General features: G+C 33.0%; 1 protein-coding gene across 3 annotated transcripts in view; it reads left to right on the top strand.

Annotated features, from left to right (window-relative positions):
- GRIK2 (glutamate ionotropic receptor kainate type subunit 2) overlaps positions 1–21430 on the top strand; it is a gene marked incomplete at both ends in the record, with an annotated part of 637516 nt that extends 616086 nt beyond the window's left edge. The window contains 2 exons of one of the 3 annotated variants that reach the window (XM_080806625.1): positions 8235–8485; positions 21266–21430. In XM_080806625.1, coding sequence (XP_080662751.1) covers positions 8235–8485; positions 21266–21430 — 416 coding nt within the window. Of the gene's footprint in view, positions 1–8234; positions 8486–17046; positions 17095–18775; positions 18896–21265 lie in introns of those variants that run through there. The other 2 variants (XM_080806626.1, XM_080806627.1) reach the window with 2 other exon arrangements.
- Positions 21431–22467: the final 1037 nt, after the last annotated feature.

The following is a 22467-nucleotide window of genomic DNA, read 5'->3' as shown; positions in this document are numbered from 1 at the left end:
TATCACATACAGAATTATTATATATATTTTATTTCTGTTGTATTTACTTATTTAATTATAACTGTTAGGATATATTCTTATTTCATAATACGATTTTCAAGTTACCTGTATAAACTGTTCTATAACATTTTATGTTAATGAATTCAAAATAGCAGTAGTCCTATGAATGATTCTCAGGTAACATTAATCTCCTTATAATGCTCTTATACATAATTAGCCTAAAGTAAAAAATGTTGCGATAGGTTGTATCATTGACTCTTTATGGTAGAAGTAAACTATCTTGACATGTGAACAATGTGAAATTTCTTTCTTCACTTCCCTCTTCTAATGTTAAATCCATGAGATCTCACTGCTTCTTTATTTCTTGTTCTTTGATGAAGTGAGATATAGAATTGGTACTAGGGGAGGCATGTTGTTTGTTTAAGGCAGATGCCAGTGTTTATAAAAATAGAAATCAGTATGAGAAGCATGTTTTTTCCCTGTTTTGCTCACCATCCATTTCTAGAATTCCCAGTTCATCACATAATAAGTACCGTAATATTCATCATTATAGATGCATCAAATAGCCGGCCTTCAGTTCTTCAGCTTTACTGAAATGAATGAATACATTTGTCTTCATTAGTTGAACATAATGCACAAAAATGGATGCAAATTATTCATCTTTCTGCAGGTCAAACCTTTCATTAAAATGCATTCTATTTTTTCATTGCATAAGCAGCTTAATTTTAATGTTGGTGAAGTGATTTTGCAAGGCTAAATCAAGATCTAATAATTTTCAGATCCCGAATTAAACAAAAAAAAGTCAAATAATACTTGTATAAGTTGTATATCCCTGGCATATTGTTAAAGTCTAGATTTCATGTCACTGAAAACAGAGGAGAGTCTCAGTAAGCTACGCCTGCTCCACAGACATCCTCAATAGACCCCGCGTGCTAGAATCTAGGAAGCTTCCAGGGGGAATTTGATGATTTATAAGCACCAGTGTGAGCCATCCTCATGAGTATTGTAAATGCTGACCAAATGGTGCCCAACCAATGCATAAATGGATAATTTTTATGAAAACAGAGTTAGTTCTGATAGGTTTTATGTGCAAGATCATTTCATTCATTTAGTTGGCATCTTATTCTGATTAGTCCAAGGTCATGGGTTCAAACTCTATTATGGGTTAGTTAACCAGACTGACTATGCCAGATTGTTATCCTTTGGTTAGTAGGACTGAGTAAGATCAATGAATCACACTTATTAGAAAAAAGAAAAAGTGAAAGCACGGAGGTGCAATGTGTTAATACTAAATTCCAAAATGACTGCCTTGCATTTGCTGGCTGTCATGTGAAAGGCATTTTCTTTGCATGCTATATAGAATGTGTGGACTTTTGGTCAGAAGACTTATGTACAAATCCTCATTTCACCTGAGTGTTGCTGGTGTCTTGGTTGAAGTTACTGAGCCTCTCTAAGACTCAGCATCCTTATCTATAAATGGAAGAATCACGTCCACACAACTGGGGTGTAATAAGGATTAAACATATTATATTTATAGTATTTGCATCAGAAAACATGTACCACAGAGAATTACAAAGGATGTATCTGTGGTTTTTAAGTTATTTGTATCTTACTTTTATACCCTCTATTCTCTATATATCCAATGTGTGTGTAGTTTTTGGTTGTTGTTTTTGTTGCAGTGAAAACTCAAGGATTGGACTCATGTGACATGGTCCGTCATTATATGCCTGGAATCTAGCACCTGTGCTACGTGGTATTTATGAGTGTCGTATAGTAAAGAAAAAACAAACACACAAACAACAACAACAACAAAAACACATGATTCTGACATAGTCCTTGTCCCCAGGGCATTCATATCATCATCTAGGAAGGAAAGAAGTATGGAAAAACATTAGAATATGATGCACCAAATGTTGTTTTAGAATATTTGCAATGTGCTATGGCACCAAAGAAGAGGGATCCTGTATATATCTATGGTATTCAAAAAAAGTGTGCAAATATAGGGAAGAGTGAGCAGAAGTTTATCTGAATTAGGGGAAGTTCAGCCAGAAAATTGGAGGAAGTGTGGAAATGGGGCTCTCCAGGCAATGGGAGGTACAACTAGTGTGTATTGCAGTTTAGCTGTAAGTAGAAGAGGTAAAATCAGAGAGGAAGCCTGTGATAGATTGAAGAAGTGGATTGCATGACACATTTAGGAGTGGATATTTTATTCTATAGCTCTGAAAGAGCTATACCACTGAACCACTGAAAAATTTTAAAAAATGAAATGATGTTCCTAGATTTCCCATGTGGAAAGATTACAAGGTATCATGGAGAATGGATCACTTTTATCTGTCATTTACTATTCTGTGATTAAAATGTTGGTAATTAGATTTCAAGATAAAATTACTCTTCTATTTCTGTGATTCTCATTAATGGACTTCTTATAGTCCTATCAAATTGAAGGCTTTTGATGGGAGATCTTCAAAAGAAAATGCAAAGAGGGAGACAGTAACCAATTTAGCTATTATCTAATAGGAAGTGTGAAATGGGCCCCATGAAAGTGTTTAGTTGTTACATATATTAAATGCTTCATTTGACATAAATGTAATATAATTATCACACATAGATTAAAGATCTAGACATAGTTTGGATTCATAAGAAATAACTAAAGATAACATGCAAACATAAATGACCAATTATTTAGTAATTAATACATTCTTTCATTTATGCATGTGTTCATTTATGTATGTGTTCATTTCATTATGCATGTGTTCATAACAAAGATGGTGTTCTTACTCTGTCTCAGGTGTTATACTTGTCCTTATGAAATTTATACCTTGGGGGCACCTGGGTGGTTCAGTGGGTTAAGCCTCTGCCTTCGGGCTCAGGTCATGATCTCAGGGTCCTGGGATTGAGTCCCGCATCGGGCTCTCTGCTCAGCGGGGAGCCTGCTTCCTCCTCTCTCTCTGCCTGCCTCTCTGTCTACTTGTGATCTCTGTCGAATAAATAAAAAAATCTTTAAAAAAAAAAGAAATTTATAGCTTGTTAAGGTCAATGGGCATTAAACAATCACAGAAGTTATTTTTTAGTTACAAACGGAAACAAGTTCTAAGAGAAAATGAACAATGATGCTATGATACTGTATAAGAACATTATTGATTCAATAAAAACATCCGTATCTGTATCTGCAGATACAGCAATATAAAATTAAATCTGAAATGTAAATGTAAAATTTGTCCTAGCACTTCTTAAAAACAAATATGGGAGGGAAAGTGTTCTTTGAGGCAAAAAAACCCATCTTCTACTGAGGCAAAAGCTCTAAGAGAGTGTGATTTGGTTCTATCTTTATTGGAAGATTTTATCATGGAAAGAATGGTAAAAAGAGATACAGCTCTAAAAGCACCTGAAATTTATTGTGCATTTATGGCAACCTTGCACTCATCTCAGCATAGGAAGCAGGGAGCCATTTCATAAAATTTAACCTTGCCCGCAGCACAGTAATTTAAGAATGGAAGTTGAGGGTTCCAGCAGACACCCTCAGATCTTTTGGGCTAACCAGTCTTTTACTTATTAAAGCACTGACCAAAGGAAACTGCTGACTGGTGATTAAATGCAAGGACTGCATAAGAATTTATAAACTTCTCTGTTGCCCTAACTTATGGGTTTTTGGCAACTTGTAAAAAAAAATTTTTTTAAACATAATAGTCCTGTTCTGTCAGTATGGACTACATTTTTAAATAACCAAAGAAAATCTCATTGTGAGCAAGAATATAAAGGAACCAATAATCGGAGATTGCATAGTGAAAATCAAAAGGCTAAATTCAGCTCTAAGAGGTATTTGGCATATCCTGCAAGATTTTTTCAAAAAATGATTTATTTGCCAATATTTTAATGTAGAGAATTTTAGGCAACATGGCTCCTGTGTTCTCACAAAAAATGAAATAAAATATCCGGTAGCCCTGTGTTGAAACTTTTAAAGTAGAGCTGAAGGTTATTCACTGTGGATGTTATAATTTTTCAGATATTTTTGTCAAAAGTGCATCTTCATTCATTTGTGGCTATCTGTCCCTCCCTTAAGTAGTTGAGGATTGACTTTTAGGTGCAAGAGTACATGTTATAATAGACATATTTACAATTTCCTCAGTAGTTCTCCAATCAATCTTAGAGTCCTCTTGCAAAAATACACATCTTCCTCGGAGGCAGCTTCTCTCATTGCCGCTCAGTGCTCTCAGGGTTCCTCGCTTGCCAGCATATGGATTGAAGCTGGGTAGGGGTCTGGGCGAAATGCAAGCTGTTATCTATCTAGCTAGTGGCTGTTCACTTCATTGGAGCTAAGCGCATGGCTGTTCATGTCACAAAGAGGATGAAAGATACTTTTGTTCTTTGCTCTCAACGTGTCCTTGAGATTTTTCAATGAGATGAAATTTCAGCCCATGTTGGACTTCAACTAGTATCTGTATAGAAATGTTTCCCCAGGATTATCAAATGATGTACCAAAGAAGTAATAATTTGTTGTTGAATTGCTCTTTCTTTAACAAAAATAACTACTTAAACTAAATCAATGACTAAATGACAAGTAAAACATGGCAAGGACTTACTGTCATCAATTATTTCCTATATTATTTTATCTTGTTAAAACCTCAAAATGAGGTATATTAACTTTGTAGCTTTGATTTAAACCAAATTCCATACACATGTTACTATATTTATATTGGAAAACAACTTTGGGAGGTTTGCTAGCAATGGGAAATTTTTATGCTTACTGTTAAGTGCTAGAATTAGGAAGCTCAGCCAAGCAAGAAATCAAGGTGTATCTATCATTTGTTGAAAAGTGGGTTGCTTCTGTTTGTCTGTTTCTTATTTTAAGAATGTAGGGGAGAATATTGTATTTGAAGATATTAGAATAAACATCCTAATGCACTTTAATGGTTATGGTGGGTTGGCAATAAAATAATATTCTTTCAGTATTGTTCAGGATGAGAAATAAGCTGGCCCAAAATAATGCTTAGCTGAAAAAAATATTACTTAGCTGTATCAAGAATTTTCCATATTTGAAGTCTACTTTTCAAGTCACTATCACCCCAAATTTTGCTTACTGTTGTACTTCTAAAAGAGAAGCCACATTTTATATTTGTCACATGTGGCCATTTTCACAAGTACTATCAGCACAAAATTTGCTTCAGCTGCTGTATTTCCAATTAAAAGGTATATTTGATGAACTGCAATTCTGCTTAAAGGGGATTTTTTTCCCTCGATCAAATATTTATTTTACAGAGAATATGCATGGTTAATCAGAATGGTAATTCAAAGTAAGAGTGACCTTGAAGCTGGTGTTAGGTTAGATGCAGTGAATTAATGAAAACTGGATAGCCCAACAGATGGCCTTAATTTATGGTTTTGAAATACACGTCCGACAAACCAAAAGGACTAGGTTGTCACTCTTCTATTATGGTAAGAATGCCTTAGTCAGATATGCTTCTCATAATATGAAACATTTGTTGAGAGCCTATCACGTGAAAAAATATTCAGAAATGAGAATCATGTAAAAAAATATTGAGATGATAGATGATAGAGATAAATGATAGATATACATGAATAAACATCATCTATTCCAGAGGTTATAACGTACATAGGAAAATAAGTCACATCCTAGAAGGTAAATAATAGTAATGATAATGCTAGATGACCTAGACTGAGTGTCCAGTTAGTGATCAAGGTAGAAGGTAGACTGAGCAAGGCTCATCCATTGAGACCTGAATCTTTTAAACTGATTTAAAAAATTTTAAATTGATTTTAAATTTAATATTTTCATCTGAGTAGCATATGGAAGAGCATACAACAAAGAAGCCAAAAAGCAGAAACTCTTCTATTATGAAGAATTAGTTGTATAATGGAAATAAAATATTGAGTTCTAAATATAGGAATGGATAATGGTTTTTTTAAGGAAAACTGGAAAAATGTACAGAAGCCATATACCTACATATTTCTTCTGAGTAAGATTAAGGATTATGTTAAAGTAACAGCCATCCCAGGATTAGGTATACCATCCCTCCAACTTTTTCATCAGGTTACTTACTTTCTATGATTCCCCTTGTCTTTCTGCTTTTAGCGTGACTGTTCTTTCTAAGAGAATGATGCTATGTTGGTCTTGTTATTTTAAACAAGTTAAAACAAAATATACAGTGGTGTCCCTTATGAAGCAGAAAAGTTTCTTGATGAAGTTTTTAATCACTCTTAACAAAATAAAGTTTTAGTATAGGTCCCAGTAGGTATATTTAAGTAAAAAAAAAAAAAAAAAAATCACAGGCAATATTGATCTTAACCGTGCAGTGTACACAGCTAAAATTGTACTCCACAGATGAAAATATTTTCCTTTACTATTACTGTGGCACTATGTGTGATGGTAGTATTTCTAAGAGTTTCAGATTTTCGCATATATGATTTTATGCATTATCAAAAGTTACTGCTGCCTTGAATGACAATGTTCTGTGAAATTTTTTGCCAAAGCTTTGCTAGTTTTTTTTTAATTGTGACATTTTGTAAAGGCAGGAAATGGATTAAAAACGAACATGTTAAATATATTTTTCAAAAAAGCAATAATTTTACATGTATAGAAGTTCTCCTAACCTTTAATACTGGTGAGAACAACAGTTTACTTAATACAGTAATGGATCAGCACAGTTTTTTGGTAGAACATGGGCTTCTGATGCAAAGGTCTGTTTAAGCACATGTGCGCGCGCACACACAAACCCTGAAGTGTGGTTTTCCTATTCTAATGATCTGTTGAATTATTACTATATTGTTATTATTGTTGATGTTGTTATTAGTTAATGTTTGGTTCTGGATTCTACTTGTTACTGAATTTAAATTACTTGATGGTCCGGTTACTTTGCAACACTTGCAAACAGTGGGATGTAACCGGGTGGCTTCTCTATATATACGGAGGTACACACCCATATGTGTGTACACGTTTTACTTACTTTTTCCTGACGCTCTTACACGAGGTATGTACCAGAACGATCTGTCGTGTCAGCGTAGTTAGGAACGTCCACGCCGATTGTATACAAGCGGCTGTAATCTACTGTTCAGCATTTTGAGCAAAGTTGCAAAATTTGAAAATTAGTATTTTTCTGTAAACAGAAGAACTTATGAATGAGGAGATGCAGAAAAATGGAATGTGCAGTATAGCGTTTTAGGAAAGAAGATGAAACTTTAGATATAGGCTATTTCTGGGTGGGAAAAAGAGGTAACACCAGTCCCTTGGGATAGGTGTTGAAAGATGCATGTCGTTGAGTTTTATTCTATGCTTTTGGGCAACTAATTAGAAAAGTTATTACTTATCATATAACAGCTAATACAGATGAATATCTGCCCCCATCAACATAAATACTAAATTTCATTTATACTGTTACCTCCACTGGAGAGAACATTTCCCCCCAAAAAACATAAAATAATAAATAAACTACAAAAAACCCCCCAAAACTTACAGTGTATTACCATGATGATTTTTGAAGGATCCAAGTCTGTAGAAGACCGTTATTCCTGTTATTCAGATTAAAGAAAAAATAGGAGTGAGTACCTATCACTCCCAAAGTATTCACTACCCCTGAGTACAGCCTGTTGATCCTGGGAAACACAACTTTTCCCACAACTTTCCTGAAAAGAGAGATTACTGGTTTATCAATGCTCTGTTTCGGTGTGGAGTGATTCCTATATATTAGCTAAATATCCTTGCACTTTATCAATTTCTTTTTTAGGTTTCTACTTTGGTTTTACTTAATTTCCAGTGCTCTGAATTTCCTGCCTTTTAGAAGATGATTTTTATCCTTCGAAATCAGAAAGGCATTACTTTATGTTGTTAATTACTTCTTTCATTAAATTTCTATCCTTGGGGCACCTGGGTGGCTCAGTGGGTTAAGCCTCTGCCTTCAGCTCAGGTCATGATCCCAGGGTCCTGGGATCAAGCCCCGCATCAGGCTCTCTGCTTGGCAGGGAGTCTGCTTCCCCCTCTCTCTCTGCCTGCCTCTTTGCCTACTTGTGATCTCTCTCTCTGTCAAATAAATAAATAAAAAATATTAAAAAAAAAAAAAGTAAATTTCTCTCCTTGGTCAGTTGTTTTTCTCTACCGAAAATAAGTAATTGGCATGCTCTGGAGCGTTTGAACAAAGCTCTGTCCTCTTCTCATCATGTTAACCTTTAATTATAAAACTCTGGGTTCCTTGAAAGAGTTAACATACCCTCTCTTTTCTTAGGTTCTCCATATAGAGACAAAATCACCATAGCAATTCTTCAGCTGCAAGAGGAAGGCAAGCTGCACATGATGAAGGAGAAGTGGTGGCGAGGCAATGGCTGTCCTGAGGAGGAGAGCAAGGAGGCCAGTGCCCTGGGGGTTCAAAATATTGGTGGCATCTTCATTGTTCTGGCAGCCGGCTTGGTGCTCTCAGTTTTTGTGGCGGTGGGAGAGTTTTTATACAAATCCAAAAAAAACGCTCAATTGGAAAAGGTAAATGTCACTTTTTTACAATTTAAAGCAATTGTTGTTATAATAATACAAACTATTTTTGATCTTTCCAAGCAAGGGTAATGCTTAGAACGGTGACCGCTAATTGTCTGCTGCCAATCGTTAGCTAATGAAGGTTCACAGAAAGAATCAGGAACACCCTTGTGATTTTTATTTTAAAAGAATATGTTTAAATTAAAGCCAGCTTCAGAACAAGTGACTATTTCTCCTGTTATTGAGGCCTGAGAAAAAAGAAACTTCTGCTGCTTGAAGTTCATTGCAGTTAGTTTAATGGAGAAATGCAATTAATGAAGGTAGCAAAAATCGAAAATTGTAACATGAAGGGAAGAATACTTCTCTATAGACAAAACACGTTTTAAAGTACAATCTGGAAGAAGGCTTCAAGTTAGAGGGTAGATGAGATTTTTATTTGAAGATTTTTAGTCCAATAATTTTCTAATTGAAAAAAGAATTGTAACTTGCATGGTGGGAATTACAGTTAATTTTCTAAATTAGTGAATGTGTGGAAATACTGTCGTTCCTTTCTTGCCATTTAATAAGTCCTTTATTCCTTGGCACCAGAATCTTTAGAAGAATATTTATAAACCTCAAATATACTGAGACTATGGCATTTTTTTCTCGAGATTTTAATATACTTAGGCTTTTGTACGAATGTCTTTATGTTCCATTCTTGAAAAATTTGTGAATCTTATTTAAATTATATATTTCCAGTGCTATAATTTCTTCAGTTCTATAAATATAAGGAATATTTATAGAAAAATCTCTCAGATGGTACATGAAGCTTTTTGTATGTAAATTTATAGCTCTGAACATGAAATACTGCTTTACCATTTTTAAGTCTTCTAGCACCTCACTTATTTTTTGTATATAAACATCTCTTTTGTTTTTTTTTAATAAAAAAAAAGTTTTTTAGGGCTTAACCTTTACACCCTGTGTCACAGTGAGATTATATTCTCTTTCATATTTAAGAGGCTTATGAACTGTTAGTGGTAAATATGAAGAGAAAACGTATGAAATTAAAGATATATATTAATATAATGTAAATATATTTTGCTAATATTCTTTGAACACGGACAACTTTATAACTATTTTTGAAAAACAAAAACATTTTCCTCTGTCTTTGATAATTTAGCTGCAATTACTTCTCCTTTCTGGAATCAAAATTTTGGATACAGTATTTGTATATTTTTACTTGACTATAGAATTAGAAATAATATTTTTATAAATGAGTAGTTTAAAGGTCTCTTTTTGCCCTTGAATAAAATTACCAACTCAAAAGTTTGAAGAATTTAGAAAATCATATGATTTATTTCCCCACAACATTCAAGATGGTTGTATCTGATGACTTGGGCTAAATCAAATATTTGTTGCATTGGTGTGATCAACGAATAAGTCTCAATATTTTTTTAAATTAACATATAAAGTATTATTTGCCCCAGGGTACAGGTCTATGAATCATCAGGTTTACACACTTCACAGCACTCACCATATCACATACCCTGCCCAATGTCCATAACCCAACCACCCTCTCCACATCCCCCTCCCCCCAGTAACAATCAGTTTGTTTTGTAAGATTAATAGTCTTTTATGGTTTGTCCCCCTCCCAATCCCATCTTGTTTCATTTTTTCCTTCCCTACCCCTCAAACCCCCCACTCTGTCTCTCAAATTCCTCTTATCAGGGAGATATATTTTTTATGTTATGATCCTTTCTGTAGTGTCAAAATCAGTTTTGAAATCAAATTCAAAGAACAAATCAAAGACAAAAAAACATTAACTCATCAATTTCCATTTTTACTATAATTTGGCAATAAATGTGTCATTTGGTTAGTTAATACTTATAAAATGAGTCCAAAAATTACAGAAGGAATTTGGGTTTTCTAATTGGAACCTCAAATCTCCATATGCAATCATTTTCTTTCAGTTAGAGCTCAGTGTTAAAACCAATGAATTACTCTCTTGATACATGTGGTGTCCTATTGCCCTTGTCACTTTGTGTCCTAGTCATATGATTTACCTAGGCTGTGTCTTTATGCACAATTAGTCTATAAGCTTTCTGCTAAAAACAAAATAAAACAACCCAAAAACAAAGAATGTAGGGATTTAATTCTCTAAAATAACCTTCTGCATACTTACTATAAAAACCTAGTTTGGTTGAAATTCAGCTTTCTTGAATTTCTATGGACCTAAAACAATTAGGAAAAGGAAATTAATGTATCTTCTTGACTGTAGCAGATGAAGCAAATAAACAACTGTGTTGATATTACATGAGGATTATTAGTCACATTCTCCAATGCTTTCACACTCTGTCTCTACATAGTTTTGTAATGAAATCCAAATTCCCTAGCTTAGCAGATAAGGCACGTCAGGATGCCCCTGTCTACCATTATAGTTCAATTTTTTGTTTTTCTCCAATTTGTACCTTTATTCTAGTCAAACTAAATTACTTCCAATTTTCCAAGGTCTTTTGGCTTTTTCAAATCTTCTTCCATTTGACTTAAACAAATCTTGACCGTTTTTCTGTCTGGCAAACTCCCACTAGTCATTTTAGACTGGTGTCATTCAAGACTAGGTATCAACTTGCCCAGAAAGCTTTCCTTAATCAATAGATGTAATGGATGTAAGTACAGGACACAGCTAATTCCAGAAGGTGATGTTGGGTTTTCATTTCCTATTCCAGTGGAAAAACTATGATGTGCATCTTACTTTTTTTTTTTTTTTTTTTTTTTACTTAGGTGATTTCAGGTACCATTATCATTCCAAAAACATTTCCTACCCCTTTGAGAAAGTTAGGAAGGCATTTTGTCCATTTTAAACCACATCAATTATTAAGTCTAGATTCCTTTTCTCTGTGAAGCCGCCTGCACATCTCCATTCTCCCTTAGCACAGTATTTTATTCATATTGGTTTCTCTGTGTGGGTGCCTCTCTCCCTTTGAGACTCTCAGTTCCTTTAGGACGAAGACATAGTGTTGTTGTTTTGTATCTCCAAGGTCCCAAAGGGATGATCTATCTCGATCATCTATTTACTTATTTATATTTTCCTTCTATCTATTCAGATTAATAATGAAGTTGATGCCAGGAAATGATTTAGAAAAGTATATCATAAAGAATAAAAAAGAACTATGTTTCTATATAGTTCAAATGAACTGTGTTTATAAAATAAATACTTATGGATTTATTAGAAGTGACCCATTTTTATTTATTGTGGTAAGTCCAGTTCTTGGACTCAATCCTTTTTTATTTTTCTTAAGGAAAAGACTTTATTTAGTTGAACTCTATAGTTTGTTTAACACATTACTTAATTTATTAAAATTAACCATAAAATATTCCTAGATTTATCACAGGATATGCATGAGGACATATAAAATTCACAGTTTATTTATACTTACAATTGTGACTTTAATTACATTTGTTAAATTTTAAAAGTAGGGTAAATATTTGTGATCATTCATTCACTCAATAATTATTTATTGAGAACTGAACATGCAAGGAATTATATTTTGTACATTGAACGTGAGCAATGATACATTATTCATAATCCTGGCCCGAATATTCTTTGCTATCTCTCTTCCATTCTCTTTCTCTATTCTCTTCCTTCTTTCTTTAGGCTATAGTATTACAGGATTTAGAAAAAAATGAAACTTCCCATCTTTATCTAAATAGGCTGCCAGATACACACAGTTCTAGTTGAATATGAACCTTATGGATAAAATTTATGAATAATGAATTACATGCATTTTGTAAAATGTTAGTGGAGCAAATAGGTCTTGATGACTATAACTTTTTTATATTTTTGATAATTAGGAGTAGTGTAAGAAAGTATCATTTTTAAATGAAGAAAGGTTAAAACTGAAAACAAAAAAAAGAAAATGCTGAAATACATGGCCCCTGAAACTTCAAAAACCGTAAATTGCATTCCTTTCAGATAACCACAAGATGGTGTATTACAATTTTGATAATACTTCATGGTTTTTAGTTGATGCAAATATTAATACATCAAAGATACATTGCTTTTCATTTATTTGAACTTTTAAAATAAGTAGGTTTTTATTTTTCTGATTTTTCCAAAATATAACTTGACCATTTGGAAAGATTCTCAAAATGTTTTTCCTTTCTGAATGTGTCTGAAAAAGTAACTAATCAATACTTACATTTTCTAATTGATTTTCTTCTTGCCTTCCTGTTCCCTGATTTAAAAAATATTAGTATTTAAGTTTCATTCAGTAACAATCCAAGAAACTATTATACATCTGAGACAATTGTCAGTGAATTTCAGGTCACGTGGATTTGCTTAAAAGGTCCTATTTCCCCCCCGCTAAGTCTACTTAAACTGAAGAAAGCTACTTAAGATACAAAGTTTTGTTATCTCTGATCATATGTATGGTAATATATTAGTTTTGTAATTTGAAGTGATAGTAATTATTTCAATTTTAACTAAATTATTTTATGACAGAATTATGGTTCAATTCATGTTTAAAATCATTCACCATTTCTTAAATATTTTAACATGTCCTCTTTTTAAAGATGTACATATTTCTGACTTCTGATTTCCAGAAAGAATAATAATGTAACTTACATTAATAATAATGTAACTTATTTTTTGTTTGATTTATATACAGAAATATTTTCTTTCCCTGCAATTGAAAATGGATTTGCTTGTAAAAATGGTTTTTATTGAACAGTTTGAACAAGAATCTCTGAGTTTCCTGACACAGACTTAGCAGCAAACATATTTTTTCTTATTACTTAAGTTTTAATAATATTTAGTCAAAATGTCTGAGAATTAGAAAAATAGACAATTTATTGTTCAGATATTGAATTTGTATTGATTTGAACTTTCCTTTAAGATGATTGAAGTACATTTTAAGAACTACTTGGTATTGTTGTTTTCCAGGATGTAGTACATTTTAGTCAATGTTGTTATTTGTATTATAGAATGCTGGTATGTCATATTCCAAATAATCTCTAAATGATGATGTTTTTCCAGACGCTGAAAGTTAAAAAAAAAATTGAAGGGCACATAGAATGCTCTTCAATCTATAGTTGAATAACAAATGTAGAAGGAAGCTGTAACTCATACTAGAAGGCCAGCGAATGAAAACAGTACAATTTGGAGGAAAAACAAAGAAAAAGTCAGAGTGGGTTAGTTTAATACTGTAAGACTAGGGATCCTGGGCGAAAGATACTTATAACGAAAACACTTTTCAAAGCTGGTTGGATCTGTATTTCATGGAACCAGAAGAATGAAAACAGGTGGTCGCTTTCAGAATTCTAAAGAATTTGTTCTATCAGGAGCAATGCTTTTTAAAAGAGACCATTTATTGGACAAGGCATAGGAAGGCAAACACGGTTATAAATCATCAGTAAAGATTTTATTTCAATATTTACCTTTTGCAAGTAATGCCTATCAACAAACCACAGAACAGCTGTGCTTTGGAAAGTTAACTGCATTTAACTTTTTAGAAGTTAGAAGTTCTATTTTCAGTATAATAAAATTTAGCCACAATGCATGTTGCTATTCAGAAATTAAAAGTTGAAAATAGACTTTAGACAAATAGTCCATTTTGTATTGTTTTTATGTTACTGCCTTTGTCTGAGAGCAGAGCGTCTCTTAATTTCTACCAATGACCTATGTAAGGATTACCTGGATGGTTTTTAAAAATGTTTTTAAATATAAATATCAAATCATACTTAAAAGTGAGATGCCAATCTTTATGTTATTCACTAATCTAGTTCCAAATCATCTAAAAGATTTTTAAGTCATTAGTTTGTGATTAAGCTAGTCTCTATTTATGCACATAAATGATGTTTTAAAATTAAGACTGTAGCTGAATGGATAATAATTTTATTACCTTATTTTTATAAATGACTTAAGAGTTTCTAAAGAGTATCATCTCATTGGAATACAAAGTTACCCTGAGAACGATGCAAATATCATTATCCATATTGTGCACATTGAGATAAGCGTCCCAAGGGTCGAGTGTTTCCCAAAGTCAAAGATGTCTACTCTCACACTTTTTAAGTTATAGCATATTGTACAGAATGAATGTAGAATATTTAATTATTTTTCCTTATTATTTTTCTTCCTGAAGTTGCATCGATGCAATATGTAGAGTGAGAGTTTGAATTAGATAAACAGATTGTGGGCTTTGATCTTAAGCACTGTCTAGTTATTTCACTTTCCCGGACAATTATGCATGAGTTTTAGAATTAAAAAAAAAAAAGATTTGGGCTCCTTTCTCAACTTTGTTCAACTTTGGATAAAATGACTTAACCTTTCTATACATCTCTTAAAATAAACAAATAAATGGGTTATGAATACACCATAAATGAAAGTGTTTTAAAAATTAAGATAGTTAACATACATTGAGTCTTTTGCATATGTCTGGTGTGTAATAAGCAGCTATTGCTATAATATACTTATTATTCATAAAGCTGATGAATTTTAACTGCTGGATCTTAAAAAGAGAGAGCTTTCCTGGAATTCAACATTAGATATTTGGATGTTATATGTTTTGTTGAAAATTGTATCATTATGACTGCTAGCGAGAAAGTGATGATTAACATTGCTTTTTCTTAAAATGCATTTCATAGCTGTATTGACTAAAGTGGTGTTGAATCTTGTCAGACCTTATTCATTGATTTTTCGAGCTTAAGTAGGGGAAGTGTAAAAATGTATAATGATGCTTCATTTTTCTCTGACTCACTGTATTTGCTAAATGCAATATAAAGATATTCAGTAAACCGTTTCTGTAAGAGTCAAGGTTTCTGAGAATATTTTCATCTTTCGTTAAGTTTATCATTGTAAAATAACCCCGCCTAAAGCATAGGATGCTTTGTCATTTTATTCATTAAAAAATGTATTTCTTTTTGCCCCATATTTTTTTCTGTCTGATTTATTACTTACTGTTCAAAAATTAACATTGATTAAGAACAGAGTCCAGGTAAAAGTCTCCACTGAAATTCAAGTCACTGTTCAGGAGGGGGGCTGATATAATAAAAGCATTCATAGAATGTTAGTCAGGAGGACAGCACTCTTCTTTGAGCTCTGATACCTGTTATATGCATAACCTTGGGTCCATAACTTGAATTCTTGAGTTTTGAGTTTCTCTAGCTGTAAAATTAAAGTGATGATGTAATAAGATCACGGCCGAACCTGATGGTAAATGTCCCGTCTGACAGCACGCAGCTAATCTAAATAACATTTTTTTCCCCCAAAATAAGAGCCTCTCTGGAACTGAGTATCAAGATCAAAGTTGCTATATGCACTTTTGACATGAGTGTCTTAACTAGTCATTTTCCATCTCTCATTGCTTCACTGTTACATTCATATAGCCTGAGGTCAATTTATGCTTCTGATGTATAGCATTAGCTCTTTGATATTTTAAAAATCTTGTCATTTAAAAAGAGTATAAATCAAAAGGAATATGTCATATTAAATGACAAGTATTTTCCTCATTTAATACAGCAATATTTATACAAAATATCACTGATTATGTTCTATATCCTTTTATGCCATTTTAGTTATTATTTAGTTGATTTAGTTATTATGTAATGTGGGATAATTTTATGCAGGGATCCGCAGTGACTGTTCCGATTTGTCTGTATGACATGTGACTTGGAATTCCTGGTCAAACGGCCTAAGGCTTCAGAAATTAATTAGAAAAGTATCTGAGAATGGACTGGCTACCCATACTCAGTTAACAATTTAAAGGACAAACACAAAACAAGTTTAGTTAATATATGCTAGTATATGTTAGAATATTGAGCTACAAATCTGATAAAGGTAGCTTGAAGATGTTTTGGTGGGATTTCCAATAGGAACTATATGCAAAAATGGTTGGAAATTATTCTGAATGGATATTGGAGTCTCATTTAGTTCATTTTATACTATTAAAGAATAGAATAGCAAGACATATAAAATAGTTTCCTCCTTAAAAATATAAATACACAGTGCATAATATCTTATGATTATTTTGCCTTTGGGAGATAAATGACTACATATATTCAACATGAAAGTGACGAGCTTCAGAGTTTAAAAATTCAAATTGGTTATTTTTCATCAGTTGCTGTTTTTTAAAAGAGACATCGATAAATATAAAGATCTTAACTTAAAAATGTAGTTTATGCCAGTGTTCAATGTGGAACATATTTACACCTAGATTTGTACTTTTTAAAAAATTATGTGCTTTGCCAAGTGCTGTCACATCATGTGATCACATAAACACCTCTATAAATTAGAAAGTTAAGCTATTAAGAATAAATTATTCTATACACCAATAATGATATTCTTGAGAACATTTTCCTGTGGATTATTATGTTGTCTTATTATACTCAAAATAAAAATACAGCTTTGTTAAAGAAACAGTGTAAATATAGCCAAATCTATACTTTTAAGTTTTCCAGACCTTCATCATTTCTAGAATTAGCGATGTGTAAATACAGGTTGCCTCATTAAATATAGTAAATTTGATAATGAGTTTTACTAATTTAAATGCAATTATACATGCTAACAGCTCAAAGATTTAAATTTTCATTTTCAGGAATCTTCTATATGGTTAGTGCCACCCTACCATCCAGACACTGTTTAGTAAACTTTTGAAACTTACTAAAAGAGGTTTTTAATAATGGTTAGTATCCTTGTGCCTTTCTTTTTTCTTTTTGTAGTCTGTTATATTAATGTGGAGAAACATTTTTGTGGTTGTTTTCACCCTAAGAAACTTACCTTATTTAATGACACAACTTGTGGTTTTCCATTCTTAAGGAAAAGTGACTTGAAAAAAAAAGCAACATAGTTTCTTTTTCTTCTTCCCACCCTCTTCCCCTCCTCCCTGCTTTGCCTTTGCCTGACTTCCTCCCTCCCTCCCATATTTCCTCCTTCATTTCTTCTCTTTCTGTTGCTCTCTCATTTTTTTAATTCTTTCTTCTGCTCTCCTTTCTCCTTTCCTCCTCCCTCCCACACTCCACTCCCTCCTGCTTTTCCTTCTTTTTTATTACAAGTCAGAAGACTCCTGTTAAGTGTCCTTGGGTTTTTCAAAGCCTTACTTCATAGTTCAACAAAGAGACATTTTTTCAAAATTCCAATTATTATATGAAGTAGGAAAGACATTGTCTCTTGAATGACAACATTAGAACTTTATTTAAAAGTTAGACATAGTAATTTTCTGGCCACACACAGCAGAGAAACAACTATAATCCACAAATGTATCTATATTTCAACTTTAGATTCTTACATAGATTACAATAAGCAATTTGCATTGTAAAGTTTAAAAAAAGTAAAGAACATGTATTTGCCTGGTGTCACAAATGAACAGTACTTTATAATATCATTAAATTCTTTAAATTTCCCATGTTGTTGTTAAACTCTTGCTTGGGTCTTAAGGTTTTCATGGTTTTGTGAAGGATTAGAAATAATTCTACATGTGAAAAGAGAACCTGTGGTCTCCCAGTGACTTTATTAGTAACCTAAAATAAAACTATTTCTTAGGTAAATGGACAGTGATATATCAAAAGAGAACTGGTAAAATTCAGCTCATTCAGAGAAAAAAAAATGTAATAAAAGTAGTAACTTGACTTTAAATAACCAAAGCTATTGTTTGGTTGATTAAAGGCTGTTTGATTAAAATGTTCACTTTCTAATAGCTTTGTAGAATAGATAAAGCCTAAAACGGTAATGGTGGGGTTACATGTTTATAATTTCCAGAGTTTCTAAATTTGTAAATATAATTCATTTAAGACGATTTAATTTATAAAAGATGAAAGTATTGTGATCTTTGATGTAGGTTTCTTACCTACATTTTATATTATGCAGCATTATAAATGTTATATAATATATAAAATTGTCTAAAAAGAACTTTATATGACTTTATTTGTAGTGTGAAGTTAATTGTAGGGTACTAAGTTCAGTTTACTCTTTAACTTACTAGAAATAAAATTGAGTCATTTCATCTTTGGATGCATATATATAAGACTTTTTATCCATAGGAAATCCGTTGTGTAGGCCACTCTCCTAGTATGGACAAAAATTTAACTAATATATCTATGCCATTATTTTTTGAAACTAATTATATTCAAAATGTCTACAAATCGAACTTGCCAAGAAGAGGGTGTGATCAATTATTTAACATACGGGAAATTTATTCATTTTAAATAAAGGCTTATTTCAAACAATTCAACGTTATTCACATCCTATAACATTTTAAAGTATCAATGGCATCAAGTTCTGTCCTTGTTATATTATCTAATCAATTCTTCTGTTAAATGTTTCAACAGAGAGCCAAGACTAAGTTACCTCAAGACTATGTATTCTTCCCCCTTTTGGAGTCAGATTTTTCCATTTCTACAGTGTTGTCATCATCACCATCTTCATCATCATTATCATCATGTTCTTAATAAGTACATCTAATAGTAGGTATTAAGCAATGAGAAACACTGTGTCCATATACTGGCTGTCAGGTGTCATATAAATCCTTTAATAGAAATATAGTTCATGAACTTCTGAACTGTATAATTTAACACATTATAAATAATGCATGGCAGTAACTGAAGTTAATGGGGAATTCATGTGTAGCATTTAATCATCACCCATTATAAGTACTAATAAATTAATATCTTTACTAATTTAGTATTATTAAACAAATACCAAAATTGTTACTTTGATTAGTCAGGTCTCTTGTATACATGCATTTTACCGAGCTTCTGAAAAAGCTTTCTTAAGCAATTGAATTAAAGGGATTATTAAGTAAGAATTCAAATATTAGGGTCACGTGTAGCTATAGTTAAAATCCAGTCAAAGTTTAAAGAATACTGACTGTGTTCAGTCAGTGCCATGAAGACTTGATTTCTGCTCCTTACAATTTAGTGACAGGGATACATTGAAGTCCCTGAGGCCAGATAGAAAAAACGTGATAATGCGTGCAAAATACTAAAGGGACAAAACCAAATTGAGTGAAAATAATGAGCCTGGTCAGTTGGAAAGTGATTTCTGAATGCGTTAAAAAGTGAATCATGTCCTGAGGTAAAGGGGTAAAGTTGGATTGATATGAAGGATGAGAGAACTCTGCAAGCTCCTAGAGCAAGGAAAAGCGAAGGAGAAAAACCCTGGAGGTCCAGGCAGAGAAAGAGCGTGTGTATAGAAAAAAGAAATGGGGAGGGTGGAGAGGAAGGAGGAAAGCTAAATCAGAGAAGTCATAATGGGGATGGGGGAACAGATTTAGATTTTACTTGTTTCCTAGACAAAGAAATGCTATTAATAACAGGTTTAAAAATAGATTTTTCTGGTGTCTGTGAGCCTTTTGGAAAGGAATATCCCAGATGCAGAGTTGAGAAGACCACTAAGGAAACTGTTCAGGAACCCGTAAAAGAGAAATGAGGATAAGGCCAGGAATGGACAAGAAGATACAAAGACAGGGTCAAAAATCACAGAGTTGGGTTACTAGGATATCTTACTGGCATCTCAGGTATGAACTGTAGAAAGTGGCTTCCCTTTTCTCTGAATCAGTTTTCTGTCACAGAGATGCTTACTTTAACTCAAAGTATTAGTTTGAGTGTCACAAAAGATTATGCATGTAAAATATTAAAAAATAAACCACATATATGTTACTAAATATTATTTGGAATTAGCCTAAGCTGATAAACGATAAAGCAGCAACACCTAGAGCAAAAAATAAGTCTATACATGCTAATTTGATTAGGTTTATTTCATTATGTTTTCATATCTCTTTTTGGAATGGTGTAAATTTTTCATATTTGTCCACATTTTTGGTCATTGTCCACATTTTTAGTTCTTGCACAGAAAGAGCCTAAAGTCTCAGCCCATCTGAATTGCAACTACATTATGCAACTGGTTCACGAATCTGATTTATATGTAACTAACACACGTGTATCTCAATTAGTTGGGGAAGAAGACTAATAAAAATTTTGTCTCACATATATGACTCTGTAATAGGAATCGTGAGGAATGTGTAATAATGAGCCCCAGATACACAGAATTTCGAGCAAATCTATTGCCAATGAAATGGGAATTAAAAATAATATTTATAGGGTCATTTTTTTCTTGATGGGATGAATTATTTGCCAGCTTTCAGTTATCAAGCTGATGTTGACCAAAAAAAGTTAATATCTGTTCATGTACTTTTAATGTGCTACAGTTTGTCATTTCATGATTAAATCATATTTGTTTGTAATCATCATCAATAGTTTTGTAGGCACAATCCCACAAAGATATACTGAATACCAGAAATTTTCCGTGTTTTTATGTCTAAATGTGTGAGTACTATTTTTGTTCTGTTTTGAGATGCACAATGAAGAATCCATGTTTAAAGAAAATTTTCATGTCATGTTGTGACCTAAAAAAGTAGGACATTTCTTCTAATCAGTTAAAAGATCAAGAATGGATTTCTGCTTGATTTGTGTATATGTGTTTGTATTTAAATTTTAAGGTAGATCTATATTTTACGATGTTAATCAATTTTACATCTGAAAATCCTATTCAACATAGACATATTCTATGCATTCCTTGTTGGCAGTTTATATCACTATCAGGTGGAGATTTTCTTTAAACTAGCCCACTTTACTAAGAGACTTTAATGATCACACGTTGTGTGTTATAAGTGCAACCACCGCTATCAGTTTTATAATGAAAGTTTTCAAACCTTCAAGGCTGCTATGTTGACAAGCCTCTTGAAAATGATTTTCATATTGTTGCTGAGCAGTTGCAGCTGACCTGTTTTGTAATATCTCATTCTTCTGTGTTATTCTTAGAGGTCCTTCTGTAGCGCCATGGTGGAAGAGCTGAGAATGTCCCTGAAATGTCAGCGTCGATTGAAACACAAGCCACAGGCCCCGGTTATTGTGAAAACAGAAGAAGTCATCAACATGCACACATTTAACGACAGAAGGTTGCCAGGTAAAGAAACCATGGCATAAAGCTGGGAGGCCCAACACCCAAGCACAAACTGTCGTCTTTTTTTTTTCCAAACAATTTAGCGAGAATGTTTCCTGTGGAAATATGCAACCTGTGCAAAATAAAATGAGTTACCTCATGCCGCTGTGTCTATGAACTAGAGACTCTGTGATCCTAGCAGTTGCAATGATCAGACTTGATTTACAAGCATCATGGATCAACCAAGTTACACTGGGTTACACTGTTTATCATGGGTTCCTCCCTTCTTTTGAGTGAATGTTACATGCGCATTTTGTGGCTGGTTTCAAATGCAGTCCAGTGAGAAATTACAGGTTCCTTTTGAAGTCCAACTGTTGCCAGGAGGTGGAAAATTCATGCCCCAAGGGTAACCGGTTAAAAAAAAAAAATCATTAAGCATAAAAATACTTGGAATCAGCAAAAACTGTAGTGTTAGAAGAAACAGTACAGTCTTCTGACACCCAGATAATAGAGGTGGTGATGTTCCTAGCTCCCAGCTACTCAGTATAATGATCATCTGAATAGACGATATGTTTTTATAGGATGTGAAAAAACAATGTAATGCAAAACAAATCTGAATTTCATGGCAAGTGGAATATAAAGCAAATATTCATCAGTGTTTTTCTTTCTTTCTTTCTTTTGACAGTCTGTGTCACTGATTAAGAGAGAAATGTCAATTACTAAGGCAATAATGTTTTTTCTTAAATTTACTAAGGCAGGAGATTTAACATACAACTCTACCAGATCCCTACCTATCCCTTTACACCTTTTCCCCAACCCCGTCCCAAGAATAAAAAAGCAACAGTTGGTTCAGAGATTCTGAATTAGAAAGGATGATGTTTTGCAATCTTTGTCGTAAGTTGTAAAGAGGGCTGAGTACCGATGGTTATGTGGAAGACTGAAGCTTTCGTTCTAACATTCAGATATGTTAACCTAAACCTTCGTTCCTGCTATAAACGAACTTGATGGAGCCTGGGCAGATCTCGGTGAAAGGAGAAAGGGGACTGGTTAACCATAGTAAAGTATGTGTGGAGAACTTTGA

This window comes from Martes martes (assembly GCF_963455335.1).
Source record: "Martes martes genome assembly, chromosome: 6".
NCBI classification, from domain to species: domain Eukaryota; kingdom Metazoa; phylum Chordata; class Mammalia; order Carnivora; family Mustelidae; genus Martes; species Martes martes.
Note: the sequence above shows the minus strand (reverse complement) of the source record. Positions and strands in the feature narration are given on the sequence as shown.